General features: G+C 43.1%; 1 protein-coding gene across 1 annotated transcript in view; it reads right to left on the reverse strand.

Annotated features, from left to right (window-relative positions):
- Positions 1-21,242, reverse strand: part of FER1L6 (fer-1 like family member 6) — a 148,342-nt gene that overhangs the window by 90,002 nt on the left and 37,098 nt on the right. The window contains exons 3-11 of the mRNA XM_064587907.1: positions 20,052-20,172; positions 17,084-17,138; positions 16,856-16,987; positions 14,403-14,465; positions 10,404-10,482; positions 9,004-9,160; positions 8,143-8,329; positions 6,265-6,457; positions 4,393-4,745 (exon numbers count right to left, since the gene is read on the reverse strand). Of these exons, the coding sequence (XP_064443977.1) occupies positions 4,393-4,745; positions 6,265-6,457; positions 8,143-8,329; positions 9,004-9,160; positions 10,404-10,482; positions 14,403-14,465; positions 16,856-16,987; positions 17,084-17,138; positions 20,052-20,172 (1,340 nt within the window). The remainder of the gene's footprint in view (positions 1-4,392; positions 4,746-6,264; positions 6,458-8,142; positions 8,330-9,003; positions 9,161-10,403; positions 10,483-14,402; positions 14,466-16,855; positions 16,988-17,083; positions 17,139-20,051; positions 20,173-21,242) is intronic.

Raw genomic sequence — 21,242 nt, forward strand, 5'->3', positions numbered from 1 at the left:
ATGCATCCAGGACAAGCTATAAGCATGCGGAGGGTCTCAGGATCACATCGGCTTTTATACTGAAAAGGGCCTTGGAGTTCATCTGCTCCAGCTTCCTCCTATCTGAATAAACTAAAGCTCAGAGAGACTAAGGGGCTTCCCCAGGTCACACAGCAAGTTAAAGTCAGCCAAGATTTGAAGCTTGGGCTCCACCAAGCCTTCCCTCTCAAGGAATCCTACATTGTGGAACACAGGACCCTGAGAGGTCACAAGACAGGAGCCATCCTGAGGTAACCATAACTGTTTGTAGATGACTCCTATTGATGTGGAACAGGTTGATGGTTCAGGGAGCAGATGTAGCTGAGACACCAACACAGCATCACATTTCTGAGTGAAGAGGCTGAATGAGTTGCCATACAGTCCGTGTTTCCTGGTTTCAGAGTTGGATTGATTGCATTACATGGAAAAAGCAATAAGGTTCATCTAAGGAAAATAAACAGTTATGGCTTTAGAGCTGAAGAGCCCCATTCAATCAAGAGCCCTGACCTGTCCCTCTGAGAGCCAACAGGTCTCAAAAAAGTGACCTTTCCTTTACACAGGAGCCTCCTTGCTGTTGGCCTCAGCAGGAAATGTTTCTATTGACCAGAAAAAGTTGGACAGGGTGGGGGCCCAGTGCTGGATCTTAGTCACAGAGCACACACCCCTCCCACCTGCTGCCACTGTATACACCAGCTGTAAATGAGCCACTTATCTTGCCTTTCTGGGGCCAAGTTTACTCTCGGGGAGGAGGTTAAAAAGTATCTGAAGACCTGATGGGACTATAGGCCATGTAGCCTAGAAGAGGGATGATGGACTCCTTAACCAGATCAGCCCTTCTTCAAATCCCAGCTCTGCTACTTCCTAGCTGGTTGACTTTAGGCAAGTCATATCCACTCCCTGGGTGTCACTTTCCCTGTCTGTGAAATAAACATTGTCATAGGGCCTACAGGGGGGAATAATGAGATCATCTACACAGAGCATCTTGTATAAAGCCTACACATACAAATGCCACAAGAATGGTAGTCTTGGCAAGTATTTCAACAGATAGAATTCATCTCTTAATCCTCCCATCCTTCAGGTCTAACTCAAATGGCCCATTCTTTTGGAAGCATCCTTTGACTTCCTGAGTTTGAGAAATGATGATGGCAATGTTTACTGAGTTCTTATAATGTGTCAGATGTAGTATTAAGAATTTTACCTACATTATCTCATGTAATTCTCATAACCACCCTAGGAGGAAGATGCTTTTATTCTACCTGTTTAAAGATGAAAACAATGCAGCTTGTGAAAGATTAAAATATCTGTCCAAAATTACTAAACATGCCTAATATTTATTGAGCACTTACTATGTGCCAGGCTCTATTCTTAGCACTTTGTATGTATTAATTCATTAAATCCTCACTGTGAGCCCATGAAGTAGAGATTATTATTGGAAATAAGCATAAGGAGCTTAAATCACTTGCCCAAAGATTCAGAGGCAATGTTTCTCCAGAGGCTGGGCAATAACCACTGCCACATCTGAAATCCAGCTCTCTTACTTGAGAGCCCAACATTTTAATTATCATACTTCACTTACTCCAGGAAATATTAGCACTTTATCTGTAGCTCCTTATTGCATGTATCACCTTCTACTTCCTGTACATTTATTTTGTATGTCCTACCTCCCCTTCTATATCATAATTTCCATGGAGTCAAACTCTCTTTGTATTCCTACCAATATCGAGGATGATGTCTAAAAAAAGAAACTAGTCAGTACATGTTCACAGAATTTGAAAATGAACATATCTATTAGATTAGCTATGCTCTGTGAAAGCTTGGCATAGGGAGATAACCTTTGATGGTGGTGATGAGGGTGAACTGGAAAAGCCAGCATCATGGGATCTCATTTGTCCAGGTATGCCATGAGAGCATGGCTGCAGCAAGGGAGATAGGAGCTCAGGACCCTGGACAGCTAAAAAACAAACTGCTTCAAGAAGGAATATCACCATGTTGGTAAGGGTGAGCTCTGAGGCTGTTGAGGCTCTGGGGAAGGTAGAAAATATGTCCACACATCCTTGGAAACCCCCCACTCAAAAGATGAAGCCTAATTCCTCCCCCCTTTCGGTGTGGACTGGACTTAGTGACTCATTTCTAACAAGTAGAACGTGGCCTAAATACCAGTGTGTGACTTCTATGGGTTTGGTCATAAAAGACATTGACATTTTTGCCTTGTTCTCTCTTGGATCACCCACTCCACTCAGGGGGAAGCCTACTGCCATGAAGATACTAAGAAGCCTATGGAAGGGTCCATGTGGTGAGGAACCAAGTCCTGCCAACAGCCATGAGAGTGTGCCATCTTGGAAGTGGATCCCACAGTTCCAGTCAAAAATTCTGAGCCAGAACCACCAAGCTAGGTATTCCCAAATTCCTCATCCACAGAAAAAATAAATGTTTGTTGTTTTAAGTTGCTAAACTTGGGGATAATAGTTATATAGCAATAGATAACTAATAAGCCCAGCAGGAAACTGACCACAAACAAGAAGCCAAGATGAAGAGAGAAAGAAGGAGAAATAAGGGTTTGAATGAGACCTGAATTTCCCCTCTCCTACCACCTTCTATCCAAGAGCCAAGATGGGCTATTGGCCTTGTAGAAAATGTACACTCTATGTAAATTCCCAGCTACACTTGCTTTCTGCTAGAAATTTTTTTTTAGATGGCCTTAGCAAAATATCTTGAAGATACTGACATGGGTTAAGAAAATCTTCTATTAGGCCCTTTCTACTCGGTAATTCCTGTCTAGAAGAGAATGGCCAGTCTCAACAGTAGAAAAGATTGCTGCAGAATCAGATACAGTCAGGTATCAGCATAGGTGGCTACTTAAGGTACCCGCAGTTTCTGGCAAAGTCCAAAAAATGTCATTTCCAAAGTCGGCATATATTCTGAAAAAATATACATAAATACAATCACATCAAAGCAATGTCAATTCTAACCACAAGAAACTGACAGTACACATTTCCAGAGAATATTTCCCAATATACAAGTCCATAGGGGAGAGCTGGGGAGGTCCACAAAATATCCAAAATAGGTCCAAAAAACAGGGTGGAGAGCTCTGAACAAATCATAAACACCGGTCACAGCAATGGTAAATGTACTGCCAGCCTACCATAAGCATGTAAAGAACACTGTCAACTGTCGTACAGGCATTCCCTCATTTACCCCCAGGAGATGCCTATGACAAAGAGATTATTACTACCTCATTTTGTTAATGAGTAAACTAAAACATGGAGAGGTGTTACTATCAGAGCCATGAATAGAACCAACCCTGGGCTCCAACCTCTCCCCCACACTGATTCTTAAGATGTATTAAGTCCCAGCAGTAAAAATAAGTGGCTCTACCAAAGCCAAGGTGACCCAGACCAGCCATTACCTTCCTTCCCCACCCAAAATGATTGTCTGGTTGACCTGAGAAACATACTCCCAGAGGCAGAATCATCCAAGTTGAGAGCTGGAGTCCACTCACCTCTGCTACTAACAAAACACAAGTTCCTTCATTTGCTTAACTACAGAGCAGTCTTGCTAATCTAAACAGTTGATGGGGGGTGTTTGGGTGGCTCAGTCAGTTGAGCTTCTAACTCCTGATTTCGGCTCAGGTCATGATCTCGGAGTCATGAGATCAAGTCCCACATCGGGCACTGAGCATGAAACCTGCTTGGAATTCTCTCTCCCTCTCTCTCCGCCCCTCCCCCACTTACACTCACTTGCTCTCTTGCTCTCTCTCTCTCTCTCTCAAATAAACAAACAAACTAACAAACAGTTAGGGGATATTCACAGTTTGTATGCATCTTGGAGACCCAGATCTCTTTCCCATGATACAGAAAAAATGCTAATGTGTTTTATGTTGCATAATGGGCATTCCTTTGAATTGTGATTTCCCCCCAGTCTTAGCCAGGGGAATAGGTTTCTCAAATTCTTTCATCCTAGCGTGTCACTCACTCTTCTTCCTCTTCATCCCTCATCCCACATTACCTCACATCCAGAGCATAGGCTAGGCTAACAAAGCTAAACAAAATTAGCCCACAGATAGAGCTCAGTCCATCCCCCCACCAACCTGCTTTCACCAGCTCTCCCAGAACACTTTTATTTCCCTTTCACTTTGGTTCTCATGGGATTCCATGTTTTGGGGGAACACTGGAGGGATTTATCATGAGCAGATGGCTGTAATGTGTCAGGAAGAGGCAGCGGATCGGCGCAGAATACAAGGCTGGGCCAAAACACATTTAGCAGGGGGAGTGAGACCTGTGCATGCCTTTGGGAACCTGTGGGAGCTGGGGTGGCAGGTGCTGCCTCCACTCTGGGCTCACCTCGCAGGGGCAGTGGAGCAGTGCTCAGACCTACCTGGGGGGGCACATCTAAAGGTTCCACCTCTACCTCTGTTGAGTTGGTCTTGTCTGACACCTGCTGGGACTTTCCATCATTGGTTTTGTCACCCTTGTCTTTACTGGAGACTTTGGAAGCTTTGGAGTCCTTGTCCTTTGAAGACACCTTGAGCTCCTTGAGTGCCTTGGAAAATTTAGATTCCTGCACCCCTCCCGAGAGGATCTCCACAGCAATTTCCACCAAGATTCTGCCCCTGAATGACACGCCTTCTCCAAAACCTTCATTCAGTTCCTGGTAGTCATCCATCAGGCTGTGGTTCCTGGGTGAACCGTACAGGTTAATCCAGGCAGGTCCGAAAGTTGGTAGAAAGCCTGCAAAAGCCCCAAGCTTTAGTTGCCCGGTAATGTTTCCAAGTTGATTATTTCTTGCTTTATAAAAATTGTGCACATTCATTTAAAATGTAAAATATACAGAAAAGACAAGAGAAAATATTTACAGAATATCCCATCCCCCAAAGAGCCACCATTGCCACTTTGATATATTTGCTGTATTTCTTTCTTTCTAGTCCTCCTTGCATGCACACGTGTACACTTCTTCACAGCTGGAATGTTACTACCAGTGCTGACGTGCATCCCTTGTCTGTTCATTCATTCAACTCATGTTTATTGAGTCCTGACATGTGCCGGGCACCACGCTAGATACTAAACACAGAGCCCAGTGGAGAATGAAGCAGAAACGAACATTAAACAAGTAAATATTTACATTATAAGTGCTAAGCAGGAGATTTGCCTTATGCAGCAAGAACAAATAACAGGCTGAAGAGGCATGGAGAGGGGTCAGGCAGAAAGAGAGAGATTCTGTCCCAAAGGAGGGTCGATTTTAAGGAGCAGAGATACTGTGGTAAAGGGGATAAAAAGATTTTATGGCCTCTGATGTCTAATTTTTAAAACTATTTTATACATTTCTTTGAACACCATCAAGATGTTCCTGAAAATTTGGGATAAAACATGTTTACACCAAGTTGAGATATTCTGAGGGTGGTGCGCATTCTGCGTAAAGCAATCCTGTGGCAAACCCTTCCACGATAGGAAGACTTAAACAGTAGGTGTTTATCGAGGTCTTTCTGTGGTGTCACGCTGTGAGAGGTATAAAAATATGTAAATCTTGTCCTCTGCTTAAGTGAAGCCTTTGGTATATACGTTATATGTACACACACATATATATATGCATAAATATATTCATCAATTAACACCAATTTGTAGTGCAGAGAAAGATTGCCTTGGGATTTTAAGGAGGGAGAGTTTGTTGGGATATTTAGAAAGTTATCACCTGCTAATTTAGGTTTTGCAAATAAAGAAAGAGTAAAAGCTCTTTCCCCTGACTGGTGGATTAGCTGCGCCTCCTCATTCCCTCTCTGGCTCTCTGAGTGTGCAGTCACAGCACCTTCCTGCAACACTCAGGACCATGTGCTCCTAACAGTGAGCTGGGGGCACAGTATCTTCTGGGCTAAACATGTAAAAATCATTCTTAGCTTATGAACCATACAAACGTATTTGGCCAGCTGGATGTAGCCCATGGACCATAGCCTATCAATGTCTGATCTAATCCAAACTCTTCATTTTTCATTTAAGAAACCCAAGGCCCAGAGAGGGGGAATGACTACCTCAAGGACACACAGCAATGTTCATGGAAGACCTGGGACCACGATCAAGCCTCCTGGATCCCACAGCCAGGCTCCACCTATTGCCCTGAATCAACCCAAACCAGAAACCACACAGAGCATGGAAATGCCTAACACACTGCCTGCTCCAATCCTCTCATTATGAAAATGAGGGCTTAAAATCAATCATTTTGTGACCCCATTCCCAAGTGAGACAGATGAAGATTTACCTTTATCTCCATCCTGTTCATTGGAGATTTTCTTCAGGTCGATGAAATGGGTGGCCAGCGCTACATCATTCACACTGCCTTCGTCCCACACCTGGATTTTCACCCTCCGACACAAAGGAGGGAACATTTCCTTGAAGACCACCTGTTCGTGCCACACAGGATTGGCACAGCTCTTCTGCACTGTGGTTCGCCCCTAAAAACAAAGCCAGCAAGATGTAAGCCGTCAAAAGAAAGGAAAGAGGCCCCCTGAACTGACTAAAGAAAACTCTTCAAACCAGCAGGAAATATAAAGTAAGTTGCCAGAAATAATGAACCTGCTTCCACTCAACACCCATGGAAATCCGTTGCACCCAGGAACATTACAGTGGCCCCCCCTTATCCACAGGGAACGCATCCCAAGACACTAGTGGATGCCTGAACCCGTAGATAATGCTGAACCTTATATATACTAAGTTTTTTTCCTATACATACATACCTATGATAAAGTGTAATTTATAAATAAGGCACAGTAAGAGATTACCAAAAATAACTAATAATAAAATAGAACAATTAAAACAATATATTGTAATAAACATTATCATAGATCTTAGCAACCTCAGCGTACAATTTCTTTCCCTTTCTTATTGAGAACTATCACCTTTTCACTTAAAGGAAGCTCTTATAGCTTCTCTTTGGTGTATCTGAATTGCCAGGACCACTCCTCCTGCATCTAGGGGACATTATTAAGTAAAATAAGGGTGATTTGAACATAAGCACTGCCATAGCGCCACAGTGTACCCGATAACCGAGGTGGCTGAGTGACTAACTGTAGGCAGGGCTGACTTGCTGGATAAAGGGATGATTTACATCTGGGTAGGATGGAGCAGGATAGCGCGAGATTTTATCCCACTATTTGGAACGGCGTGCAATTTAGAACTCATCGATTATTTCTTTCTGGAATTTCCCATTTAATAATTTCAGGCCATGAAGACCATGAGTAACTGAAACCATGGCAAGCAAAACCACAGATAAGGGAGGAATACTGTATTAACATCCTACTCTGCACCAGACACCATGCCAGGCATCAGGAACAAAGGGAGTAATTGATGGGTCCTGCCCTCAGAAAGTTCTCATAATCACATGGGGGCTGGAAAAAGGCCAACATGCATGTTCTGAACATGAATTGTTCCATGCATCTGTTCCATGCAGCAGATATAGTTAGACCCTGAGTTTGTGTCTTATAAAAGTAAGGCCTTGTGCAAGTCACTTCCCCCTTCTGGACCTCAGTTTCCTTGTCATAAAATGGAGATGATGTCCTATATGACTCAAGGGATCCAAGTAAAAAATACTCCAATGTTCACCCTGCCAAGATGAGGGGTTAGAGTAGCATATATTGTAAGGGCAGAGACAACATGTGTGTCAGCTGAAGCTTCAAAGTCCAACCAACCAGGATTAAGCTGTGACCACGTGCACAGGTGCTGGTACTTCCAATGGCTCTTGAGCAGGGAATAACAGGAAACAGAGATGTCCAGGCTTACACAGGACGAGGACTACCTGGAGAGCCTGGGGAGTAGGTTGGGAGGCAGGTGGCGAGGCTATGGAGCCTGGGGACTGAGTAACAGCTCGGAGAAGTAGCCAGAGGTAAGGAAGGAGGCCTGTCTGCCTGGGTCCTAAATTGCAATACTCCACATCCCCTCTCCATGATCTCAAATGGACAGTGAGTGGGTCACCACCACCCCCACTTTCCTGCCATGTGACTCAACGCCTTTTGTGAAAGCTTTCTCTCTTAAGGCACTTCCTAATTTTTATTTTAACTTGATTTCATTTGATTAGTAATGTCCTAGGTAAAGAGCAGAGTTCTGGCCCTGGTTTGCTGTTGGTGGTGACAACATTCCTTACCATCTGCCCAGCAAAGGAGACCTCCACAAAGGGGTCCACGAGGTCCTTATTGTCACCCACAAATGCTTTAGTGACATTCGCCATGATGCTGGAGTTCATTTTGGGCAAGCCCTCTGCTTTGAAGAGTCTCACATAGAATCTGGCCCAGGGTCTCTCTGATGGAAACCCTTGAGGGATCAAAAGGTTCCTTGAGGGGGAACAAAAAACAAAAAATAAAAAAAGCTCTCTCACTTGGAAGAAGAGAGAAAAGGTAGAAGCAATTTGGAGACAGAAAGAAGGATCCTGACATAGGAGAAAAAACTGAAAAGATCAGGATTCATCGCTAAAATGAGTTTTCTTAATAATGTACTGTATGGTGACTAACATAACATAATAAAATAAAATTTAAAAAAATGAAATGAGTTTTTTTTGTGGTGTACTTGGCAGCGAAGGGTATGAATAGAGTGAATGCTAACTCCTTCAAATCCTTGAATTATAGCATAAACACCGTCTCCCACTCTGCATCTTAAAAGAAGTGCATTAAGTCCTCCCATTTCACAAACCACTGGATGAAATGGTAATTCCTTCAAAGAAAAATCAGCCAAATTCAGATAAATAGGATAAGCTCAGGAACAGCTTATCTATTTTGGGTTATTATAGGGAGACAGCAGTCCTTGTCCTAGAAGCTGACCTCCCAAAGACTAGTGACACCTTTGATAAGACACATCTTGGTGCCTCTGATAGAGCAGAATCCCAGGTAGACAAGCCATGAACTTGGCAGTTCTCATGTGCCCACAAGGAAAGGGAGGGAGAGGGAGGAAAGAGAGATGGAACCTGGGACATATCATTTCTCTTGCATGACCCTGGATGGGCCTGTCTCACTTTTCTATTTGCTCCTCGGCATCAGAGGTTTTGGGGTTGGTCTTCAAGACGTCGCCTTTCCCAGTCACACTGATGTCACACTTCAGGTACCCCTTCGTGCCAGTCCTGATGTCGCCAGGGTCTGTGAGCAGGGCCCACTTGTCACAGAACTGATGACCTGTAAAAGCATCCTGACAGCTCTGATTCCCCACACAGCTGGACCCAGCAGGTCTGCCCCACACCCCAGGCCTCCCTGGATCTGCTCCCTGGGAGGCAACAGCTCTTGTCAGTATCCCCAGCCTCGTGCTGCCTCCCTCCCCTCCTTCCCTCCTCTCCTTTTGTTCCCACCCTCTTCTCTCTCTTCTCCAACCTGCCACAGGTATTTGGAAAGCCTTCCACCCAGCGCTAATCACCTAGATAGGTTCCTAGCTTGGACAGGCTAGGAGGACATCAATGGGGTAAAGAAGTCACATACTCTTTCACAGGCTGTAAATGGGGCTCATGGATCTTTTTGTTTGGCCTACACTGTCAGTCCAAACTTTAAAAGCTCTTACAAAATCTAGACCTCTGGCTTATCTAAAAAAAATTGTTAGATCTGCCAATACAGAATGTACAGTTCCACGTGTTCGCAGGTGGTAAGGGAGCTAAGAAGCCACTGCTCCTTTCATGTGGGTTGTGAGCTCTCCTGTTCCCCACAGTCTGTAGCACCCCTTAAGGTATTAACCCCAACCACTGCACTCCTGGCCCCCAACTCATGAGAGTTGGAATTGCTTTGAAGAGAAGGGAGCTTTCATGAGAAGATCTAGATTTGTTGATGGCCCTCTCACTTATCAGCTCCTGACCTTGGACAAATTACCTGCCTTCTCTGAGTTTCACTTTCCTATAAATCAGAGATAATAAGAATTATCATAGCAAACCCTTATATGGCATCCATAGCCATTACTCTGAGCTAAGTTCTATATGAAGCACTTTATGTATCAACTTAATCTTCCAACAACCCTGGAAAGGAGGTACTATCTTATCTTCATTTTCTCAGATGAAGAAGCTGAGGTGCAGAGAAGTCAAGTCAGTTGCACAACCATGGAAGAGCAGGGTGGAATGTGAAGCCAGGCAATCTGGCTCTGGAGTCCATATGTGTAATCCTATGCCATCGTTTCTGCTGTGTCACACAGCATCACAGCACGAACTTACAGACGGAATTTGTTGGGGGAAGAAAACTGCTCAGGAGTATGGACATGAAAGATAATGTTGTCATTAGATGGTCCATGTTGAGGAAAAGAGCTGGGTTTGCTCCAATTGTGTAATTGGTGCTCATCTGATTGAATGAGTGGGTCAGTGGATGGGTACATGAATGAGTTGACCTCCAGGTGTGGCAAACTGGAGATGAGTAAGGGAGAGATTGGGAAGTGATGCTTCCTTACCAGGCTGGTTGTACACAGTCCCCAGGTCTACTTTGAAGGAGCCGATCAATATGCTGCCTATCAGCTTGTGGTGAAAAACCTGAGGAGAGATGGAGCAGTGAGTTGGCTGCACTAGATTTCTCTTTGAGGGTAAATCTGTGAAATGGGTTCATGACCCCTCAGCAAGGATTCTAGACCGTGACGCTTGTCTGGCCTTCACTCTTGTCTGGAGCACAGTGACATTTGGTCATCAAGTGAAAAGGGCATCCAGAAGTATCTCACCTGGACCTCTTCCTCCTAGCAGGTTTTCAGCTATTGAAGGACACCTAACAAATCTCACTCTCTGAAAAGTATCTTTTTAGACCAAAGTGAGCTCTGGTACAGCCCACCCTTCAACAGCCATCTCTCCCTATTGAAACTCTACCTATCCTTCAATGCCTAGAGCAAATGTTGCCTCCTCCAAGCAGCCTTCCCTGATCCCCCACAGCTGAAAGTCCCCTTTCTCTCCTAAACTTCCACCACACCCTGCTCACAACTTACTCAGAGAACTCATCGCATATAGCTTTGAGAAGTTTGGGACATGTACAATAGTAAGAACAAAGGAAGTGGTCATCCTCAATGTTTTGTCTGATCAGAAGTCAGCAGCAGATTGCCTGGCTGGTGAAAGCAACACACTTTAATGCAGTGCTATCAGGATGAGGAAGCTCTAAAGGAAAGCAGCAGACCTGGCACGGTCCAGAAGGCACACTGCATAAGAGACTGCTGAAGAAGCAGGAGTAGTTTAACCTTTAACTCAGAAAAAAGAAAACTGGGGGTGTGGAGGTGAGGTAATGGTAACTGAAGTGTTTTCCAATCTTGGAAACACTGCCATGTACAAGAGGGAGTAGGTTCCCCATGTGGATCCAAGTCACACATAGAGAGACTCAGCTCACTATAAGGATAGGTTTTATAATGGAACTTCCCAGTAATGAACAGGCCTTTCTAGAGATAGTGACCCGTCCATCACTGGATATAACCAAGCAGTGTGCCAAAACCCCATGTCAGAAAGGTGGCGACAGGGGTTCCTGCACCAGCTGTGTTAGACTAGAGGGTCTCTGGGCTCCTTCTATGACATTCTATGAGTTCCTTGAATCAGAAACAGTTTCCTACTTTCTTCCACCCACCACATGCATGGCCTTGTTCAGAATAGGTGTTCAGTAAACATTCACTGAATTAATGAATGATTGACTGATCGAATGATGGATGAGTGGGAGACTTATGTGGTTTCTAAACAGCTCCTTTTGGTGGAGGCAACTAATAAAAATAAATTCAATTGACTTTAGGAAATGAAGAAATGACAGCCCTTCCAATCTCCCTTTCTACCCTTACTACCTCTCCCAAACTCTGTAGGGGAGTTAAGAGAACTGAGGGCAAGTAAGGACAGCTTGGCTCGAGGGGAGGAGTTATTTAGGGCCACATATATAAAGCTCACTCCAAACCTCCCCATGCTTGCAGTTGCTAATCTGGCTTCCCAAAGGCCCCAGCAAGAACATAAGCCTGATTCAGGCTCTCTTAGGCCCAAGGCATCTGGGTCCCTGTGGGCACAATGGGACATAAGAGCCCACATGGGTCTTTAAATAACACAGGAGGCCTCCTCAAATTATCCATCCACCCAGTCTGAGCGCAAGGTGTGGGCAAGCATGAGATTACAGGGACTTCAGGGAGTATCACACACAGAGTGCTGGGGGCCCTGCATGCCTGTGGTCACTGTCAAAGGAAGATGGTCTTTGACATCACCATAGTCTGCTATAGCCTGTCTATCCCAATAGTATCTGCCTACTGCACTCCACCCCCTCTTGTCCCATGTTGAATTTATTTTGGGCATGTTGACTTTTAGTTCATGAACTACCAGAAAACTTGTATTAAATACTCCCCTCCAAGGGGAGTTTTCCCTTTAAAATCTTTGGTCTCTGTCCCTAAGGGTCATTTGGGAATCCCAAAGTATTCTCTTCTTCCAAGTTAGGGAAAGAAAGAAAGGCAATACCAGCTTTGGTCCTCAGTCTAAAAATCCACGGTCCCACAGAAAGCCATGACCCTTGTCTATGCTATGGTATAAAAATCTAGCTATTAATTGTTTGTCTGAAATCTAGACAGTTCCTTAGGGCCCAGCTACACTGCCAATCTCACAAACAGGTGGTTGCCAGAGCTATGCAATGTAACAAAGTCTGAGGCAATGCCCCAGGTCCCAAAATATATTCTGTACCACTTGTCATCATGCCTAAAATTCAAATTAAGAATATTTGGCTTGGGCGCCTGGGTGGCTCCCTCGGTCAAGCATCCAACTCTTGATTTCGGCTCAGGTCATGATCTCAGGGTTGTGAGATCGAGCCCTGCAATGGGCTCCACATTGAGTGTGGAGTCTACTTAAGATTCCCTCCCTCTCCTGCTGCCCCTCCCCGCTCATGCTCTCCCTCTCTTAAAAAATTAAAATAAATAAGTAATGTTTGGCTCTTATTTTTTTAAGAATGTTTGATTCTTGATAACTTTTCATTCTTCAAGAGTCACATTCTTCAAGTGTCCCTGAGAAAGAGAATATAATAATTCCACTATTACCTAAGACTTAAAGCAGGACCTATATATGTTATATATGTTTATATATATATATAAGACTATGTGCATATATAAAATACATAATAAATATAATATAAATTACAGAGATGGGTGGATGATAAGGACAGGCAAGGAAGTCTCCAAGACAAGTTTTGCCATCTTCAAAATTCTAACTAGAGTTGGTGTCACTGTGGAGGAAAACATTTCCTCACTCTCCATATGTCTTGCACTGGTACATAAAGTATGGAGTCTGTCCTTTCAGAACCATTAGGAGGAGAGCACTTACCCTTCCATGACCCACTCCGCCTCTCTCAGGCATGCATAGCCATGCTAACCTCTTCATGGGAGAAGCAGTGATTTCCCAGACTGGTGAGATAAATGCAGTCTGTCACCCACTGGTCTCTCTGTCCCTTTGCTGAGTGATGTGAGGTTGGTATCAATCTTGTCTGGCCCCCATTTTCTCTGAAGTACTAGCCCTTCAGCATGGGCACTCTCCCTTCCCGTTCCTGTCCTCCATGTGGTGGACCACCTGGATAAGGTACCTGGCTAGACCAAGAAGCTTCTCTGTCTCTACTGTTCAGACATGATCTGTGGAGACAGGAATTCACCCGCGGAGCTGAAGAAGGGTATGTGCAGCAGACATAACCCCCCATGAACAGGTCCTAAGGTCTACACTCAGAGGCAGCTAGGAAGAGGCCAAATGGCAACCACTTGCTCCAAATCATGTCCTCTGATCCAGCATTACTGATATATTTGGTTCCTTCCTGATGCCTTTTCCTACTTCTCTATTTATTACCAACTAGGAGGGGGGAGCAGTGTGATTAATTATCATTAGTGTGGATATCATCCCAAGAGAGAAACACTAACATTTCATCTCATAAAAAGAAATAAATTGGGGCGCCTGGGTGGCTCAGTTGGTTGGGCGGCTGCCTTCAGCTCAGGTCATGATCCCAGGGTCCTGGGATCGAGTCCTGCATTGGGCTCCCTGCTCAGTAGGAAGCCTGCTTCTCCCTCTCCCACTCCCCCTGCTTGTGTTCCCTCTCTTGCTGTGTCTCTCTGTCAGATAAATAAATAAAATCTTAAAAAAAAAAAAGAAAGAAATTGACTCAAAATGGCAATCTGTCAAGATGACATTTGAAGCATGTGTTGCAAATTCCCACATTAGTAAACTCCACAATTCAATTCATGATAGCTTGAGAGTAGCTTATAACTTGTTTCCAAGAAGCACAGATTTCCTTGAGGAGGTTTTCCTTCTCAAATTCCTCCACATTAGTTATTTCATGTTCCATTCTGTTGGTTTTGCACTTACCATCCCACACTCACCCTCCCAAACCTATTCACCCCTAAGCAAGCTGAGCTGTTCTAGAGAGTTCCCAATACCTAGAATCTCTCCCATCACCCTCCCACTTCCATCACCAATGATATACTTACTGAGATTTTGATGATCTTGTCAAAAAGATGCAGTTGGGGCCCAATGAGGTCAAAGACAAAGTACTAAAAAACATAAAGTTCATTCTGACCATAAATTCAGGGCTTGCATTTAAGAACTTTATTACTGGACTAGTCGTAGATTTCTACCATTTTAACCACTTGCTGCATGGTCCTCAGTAGCATGGATACACCATAAATCAACTGGCCATCCCCTATTTAGGGTCACCTAAATTCTTTCCAATTTTTTTTTCAAATGCAAAAAAAAAAAAAATGCTGTCACCTCCATCTTTGCACAGGATATACATGAATTTTCCTCTAAAATGGACATAAAATGTGCAATTATTGGGTCATGGCTTATGTGCATGTAAATATCTAATAGATAATATGAAATTTCTTTCCAAAGGGGCCAAGCCATTTTACATGCTCACTGGCAGCATACGAAAAAGCCATTTCCCCATCCCCTGCCAACCCTTGATATTGTCAATTCTCTTAATTTGTTGGCCTATAAATAATGATGGGTGAAAATCAGAGTGTGGTTTTAATTTGGGGTGAACTTGATTAAAATCTAATTGTCTCAGGATTTTTCAGTTTCAAACATCTTTGTGGCCATTCCCAAGATTGACCAGGAAGAGAATGAAAAGAAATTATGGACAAGGAGGACTTCTAATTTTAAGAAAGTGATTGAATTTTAGAGTTGAAGAAATTCTCTAGACCAGTCTCTCTATTCTACAGATAAGAGGACTGAAGACCAAAGGATTTAAAAGACATGCCTGGATTCAGACAGCTGGTTATTGCTGAGCCTGAGAGCACGGCTCAGTTCTCCAGAAATTATCACACAAGCATTCAAGTATAGATGTTTCACCCTTTGAACTTTACCCAGTACCTCCCAAATGTGAGGTAATATTCTCCTAAGATGTAGAACACTGGGGTGGTGTTTTGTTGTAGGTTGCGTCTTTTGGGGACTGGTAGGGGTGGGGGAGGCAGGACCAGGAAGTTGCTTCATGGGTTGTTTGTTTTTGAGCTTTAGGGTGGAGGAATAATGCAAGGACCTTAGAGATGAACAGGACAGCAGTAGGAAAGGGAGAACTGACTGCTCACAGCTTGGTTTTAAAGGGCAGAACAGAAAAACCAAAATGTGGAAATTGAAAGATGCCATTATACATCATAATAAGAAACCTTCAAAATGGCAGTCCCTAGATATCAATGACAGGCCACATTACATTCAATGTCTTCTGTTTAAGAAAATGGGAAAATACACATGATATTTCAGGAAGCTTTTCATATATATGTTCAAACTTTTAAAGAGTTGTGTTGTTCAGAATTTCTTTTATGTGGAAAACTCACATGAAATTCCTCGTTCAGATATATGAAACGTTCTGAGTTCCTTGGACCAATAAATTAGTTCCAATGTTTATTGTTTTCTGCTGAGTTTCACATTTCAAACTCAATTGCCTCACACAGGTTCCCTAGACCTTTGAGCCACACACATTTTTCTAGCTGGAAAATATTCCCCAGCCCCTATTAACTGGTTCCTTCAACATCTGATGGCCCTTGGGCTTGAAAATTAGGGTCAAAAGCTGTAATTAAGGTTTTCAGTTCAACTTGTTTCTACTTGTATATCTACTGATGACATGTAGGCCCAGTTTCATGTCATTTAGATCCAGGACTTGTATGCATAAAGAAAATACTAATTATAACATTTAACAAATCTGTAGAGCTTTGCAGTTTTAAAGCATCTTCATACACATTATTTCATGTCTCATCCATGCCAAAGTTGTTATGGAGGTGAAGGTAGGATGGGAAGGAAAAACCTCATGGTGAAAGCTCAGAGGCAGGAGTGATGGATAACGAGGAAAGGAGCTAACAGCTCAAGTGGGATTTGGTTATTTTCTGTTGATTTCATTTTCCATGGTCTCCCTTTTCAATTACTACTCCCATTAGGGAAATACTTAAGAGTTTGCTGCATTTTTTGTATAACATTTAGAAGCTTCCTGTCTCTCTCTGATGTTTTTCTCTTTGATGTTCACAATTTTTACACTGCTTAGAAAAACCCGTCTGCTTTACTTTCCAAAGCAACATGCCTATTTCAAAATTAATAATTAAATTTCTAGTGTCTCTTTCATGAAAAAGATGTTTATCTTCTTCATCACCAACACTCAATACATTTATTGAACTTAAAACCAGAGCTTATAATGGGTGAAGATGAGCATATGAGAAATAAGAAAATGGGTATATTGAAAACACAGCAATGAATTTAAAATCAGTAGGAATTCCTCCCCTCTCCTTTTCATCATCTTTTTGTGAAACTCTACAGGGTTGTTTGTAAGGAGGCTCAGAGGGTTTGCCAAGGCTTAGACGAGTCGTGGGAAGCAGTGAGGAGGGGCACAGCTTTCCCACAGATGGGAGTGGAGGGAGAATTGGTGGGGAAGATGTTGGTGACCTCCACGACTTACTTCATTGTAAAATGGGCTGTTGGTTCCTTCCTTCACTGTGCTTTGCTTCTTCTCGTCCCCGACTTCAATGATCACAACTGGATCAATGTTCTCACCCACCAGCTGGCGGGCCTCAGTGATGGTGATGGCAATCTACAACACAAAGCAGCATGTATGCACTCTGGACCTTGCTGTTTGTTCACACAAGAAGAACTGGGGGAGGCTGGGCAGGAGGAGTCATTCACTTACTTGATAGTTTTGGGACCTGACCTCCCCATCATGGATCTTAGTCAACAGTTTTGATCTATTAAAAGAAAGTTTAATGTATTTGTTTAAGTAAGAACATACTTTAGATCCATAAGCCATGATAACATTTTCCCAGGTATATCTAAGTAGTTTTATTAATACTGTATCACATATTCTCTCTCCATCTCTGGAGGAGATAAATGTAAATAAACAAGTGACTTAACCTCTCTATGACTCAGTTTCTCCATCCTAAAAGTGGAACTAATAATAGCACTTACCACATGAGGTAATTGTTACAAGTGAATGATATAATGCATGTAAAGGTTTAACCCAGTGCTTGGCAAGAATAAATGTCAACTCTTATTGTGAGTATGATTATCAGTATCATTTATTTCTTATACAGAATGAGAAACTGAGATGCCTAGCAAGTCAGTGGCAGAGCTGGGTCTACATAAAGATCTCCCTTATCTCCTGTCTGATCCTATCCACAAGACTTCTTTGCCATTTCTTTTTTTTTTTTTTAAGATTTTATTTATTTATTTGAGAGAGAGAGAAATAGCATGACAGGGAGAGGGTCAGAGGGAGAAGCCCCCAATGAGCAGGGGGCCCGATGTGGGACTCGATCCCAGGACTCTGGGATCATGACCTGAGCCAAACGCAGTCGCTTAACCGACTGAGCCACCCAGGCGCCCCTTTGCCATTTCTAGTAAATATAACAACCCAGAGTTTTGTGATTGCTTTTGAAAGAATTAGTAAAAGAGAAAATTGGAAGGAACAACCTAGATGCCATCTCAGTGAGATTTCACATTCCAGGGGATTTCATTTATCTGGACTATCATAAGTAATTGGAAACAGATGTGCAACACCTGGGTATTTAGAAACTGATAATAGTAGAAAGAGGTGAAGAATCCCTGTCGTCACCAAGGCAGCAATGAGTGGGAAATGAATGAGTTTGAGTTCCTATTGAATTTTATTCTCTTGCCTTCTGAAAATACCATCTTGCATTTGACTTCATCCCTTTTCTGCTGATTATAATTGAGTCTAATAGAGAACAGAGTAAGCTAGTAAAAAATCTCAAAGCTTTGGAGTCAGACTGATCTGAATTAAAATATTTGTTTTTCCCAATTTTGTGATGTTACGCTTAATTTCCTCATCTGAAAGTGGAAATAATAATTCTGACCACATAGGGTTGCTCTAAGGATTAAAGGAGATAATGCATGTAGGGAAGGGTAGATATCAAAAGGTATATACGTTCATTCATAAAATGGCAAATTCATACTGACCATTTACTGTGCGAAAGTGCTTTCCTGGTCTCAGAGGATAAACAGGTGAATGAGCTAGCAACCTGGCCCTTGCAGAGCTAGCAATCTATCCCAGGGAGAGAGGACCAAAGCATATCAAGAAAGAACTAGTAAGTGTAAAATGTGTTGTAGGGAAAAAAAAAATGTGATACAAGTTCAAAGAAGAGAGACATTCCTGAGAGTCCAGGTAAGCAACAAAGACTTTACTGCAGAGATCAGATGTCACTTGAGCATTAGTTGGTGGGTAGAATTTTGATTGATGCAGAATGCACTAACCAGGGAAAATGAAAAAGTCTTCTCCTCCTTACTTCTTTTCCCCCTGCCTTCCTCATTCAGTATTGTTATTCTGGTGAAGTAAATCACAAGGGATCCCTTCAAGGATATTTAAAAATAATTGCAATCCTGATTCGGGGGACTTGGGGGGCCATGACTGTCATGATGCCATATAGGGAGAAGGAGATACTGCAGTGAGTATATGCATACAAATTTCATGTCTCCTTTTAAGAGTGAACCTTTCAGCTCTCACCATCTCAGATTTCTAGCTCTTTCCCAACAACCCTCTACCTCTTACACATATCTACTATGTGCTATCCTGCCATGGCCCAGTTACAATTCAGGTTCTGCCACACAGGGAAGGACTAATATGCTTTATTGATAGTAAGAATTCTGAGCAGAAATAGAAGGGAGGGCGTGAGGAATTACCATGAGTAAGAAAATGACATAAACAAATACAGTAGACTGAAGACATCAATAGCCCCAAGTATTAGTTACCTTGGATCTATGCTCTTTGCCTTGTAACTTGTAGTCTCTCATTCTGACATGGGCTGGACTTGTGACTTGCATTAGCCAATAGAATGCAGCAGAAATGATTTTTGCTAATTCCAAGCCTAGACTCAAGAAACTTTGTGTACTTCCACTCTGCCTTCCTTCTCTTGAAACTCTGCCATCACCACTATTGGAATAAGCTTGGACTAGCCTGCTAGAGGATCTAACACCATATGGAGGAGAGCTCAGTGGTCCTGGGTGAAACAGTCCTAGACCAGCCTACCACCAGCCAATGCTCAAACTAAAATCAGCAGAGTTATCAGTGACCACACACACATGAGTGATGGATGTATAACTATCTGGAACCAGTAAAGCTAACCAACTAATTCATAGATTCATAAGCAATAATAAATTCTTGTATTAAGCCTCTGAGCTTGGGGTTGTTACACATGAAGTGCTAACTGATAATAGCAAATCACATGCAAAAGGACAGTTTGTTCTGACTTTTTGTTGGGTAGGATAAACACTTGGGACAAACACAAAGCTAAGATATCTGGCACCTTGATGAATTAAAGAGCAGGTGAGGGACTCAGGTCCTGAGTCTGTCTCCTGTTGTTCCTGTCATTCCTGAATTATGAGGCACAGCAGGACCTTAACTCAGGGGACTGAAGACCAGAAGCTGGTAGAGCTGGGCCCCTGGCCTGCTGAAGGCTGACCGGTATCAAGAGGCCAGCACTGCCATAGAGGATATGAAGTAGATACAGACGTCTGTCTTCCTGTCTTAGACATCCGGCTCCTTGCAGACAGTGATCAGGTATTATTCTCTGTTCCCCAGAACCTGCAGAGGTGCCTCCACATGGGAGGTACCCAGTAATGTGTGCCGACTGCCTGCACCAACACTGTACCTTCTCTTTGGAGGAGTTGAAGGGATAGGAGTGATAGATTCATGATCATAAATAAAATCTCCTCCTGGTCCTTCCTGATGAGAAGACCCCTCCTGTGGTGCCTCTGCTTCACTCTGGCCATCTAGAGGAGCAAACAAAGGAAGAAAACTGTCAGTTATGATATACACAGAGGTGACCTGAGCCTCAACTGTCCAGCACTATGCCAATCATCATAAGGAGTACAAGGAGCCTATAAGACATTCCCTGCCAGCATGAAACTTAATATCTCACTGGCAGAAAAGAAAGGCATGTACCTTAATTTTTCTAAAAAAAATATTCATCTTCTGTTTCCAAAAAAAAGAGTAGATGTATATGCATGGTATTGTGGAAAGACAACTGGATTATGAACTTAAAGACATGCTTTCAAGTCATGACCTTGCCACAGTGGACCTTCAGACAAGTCATTTATTCCCTCTGAACCTCCTCAGTAAAAGGTAATGTGCGTAAGAATCACCTGGGAAACTGTTGAAATGCAGATTCTGATTCAGTAGGGCTGGGGTGGAGGCCAAGATTCTGCATTTCTAACAACAATGGTCCATGTAAGTCTGTTCCTGCTGTCTGAGGGCCAATTTTGAGTAGAAAGGTGTCCTAGGTTGAATTATATTTCCCAAAGACTTCAAGTCCTAGTCCCCAGAACCTGTAAATGTTACTTGGAAAAAGGGTCTTTGATTCAATTAAGGATTTTCCAATGGGGAGATTATCCGGGACTATACAGGTGAGTCCTAGTTGCAATCATATGTATCGTTACAAGAGGGAGGCAGAGGGAGAACAGAGGAATGCAATGTGATCATAAGGCAGAGATGGGCCAGACGCTGCCACCCTAGCCATTGGAAGATGGAAGAGGGAGGAATCAGATACTCCCGAGGGGGTGAGGCCCTGCCAATATTATGATTTCGGCCCCATGATACTGATTGTGAATTTCCCGCCTCCGTTACTATGAGAAAATTAATGTGGGTTATTTTAAGCCACCCAGTCTGTGGTCATTTGTTACAACGGCCACAGGAAATGAATGCACGAGTGCCTAGAAAATTTAAATGAATGGATAGTAAACATATTCTTTAGACCTCCTCTTCCCCCACTGAGGGCTTCTGATTTAATTGATCTGGGATGTCGCCCAGATGTCCATTTTTTTTTAATCCCCCCAGGTGATTC

The sequence above is a fragment of the Mirounga angustirostris genome, unplaced genomic scaffold, assembly GCF_029215605.1.
Source record: "Mirounga angustirostris isolate CCGP_5_RB_7025 unplaced genomic scaffold, mMirAng1.0.hap1 SCAF_4, whole genome shotgun sequence".
Lineage (NCBI taxonomy): Eukaryota > Metazoa > Chordata > Mammalia > Carnivora > Phocidae > Mirounga > Mirounga angustirostris.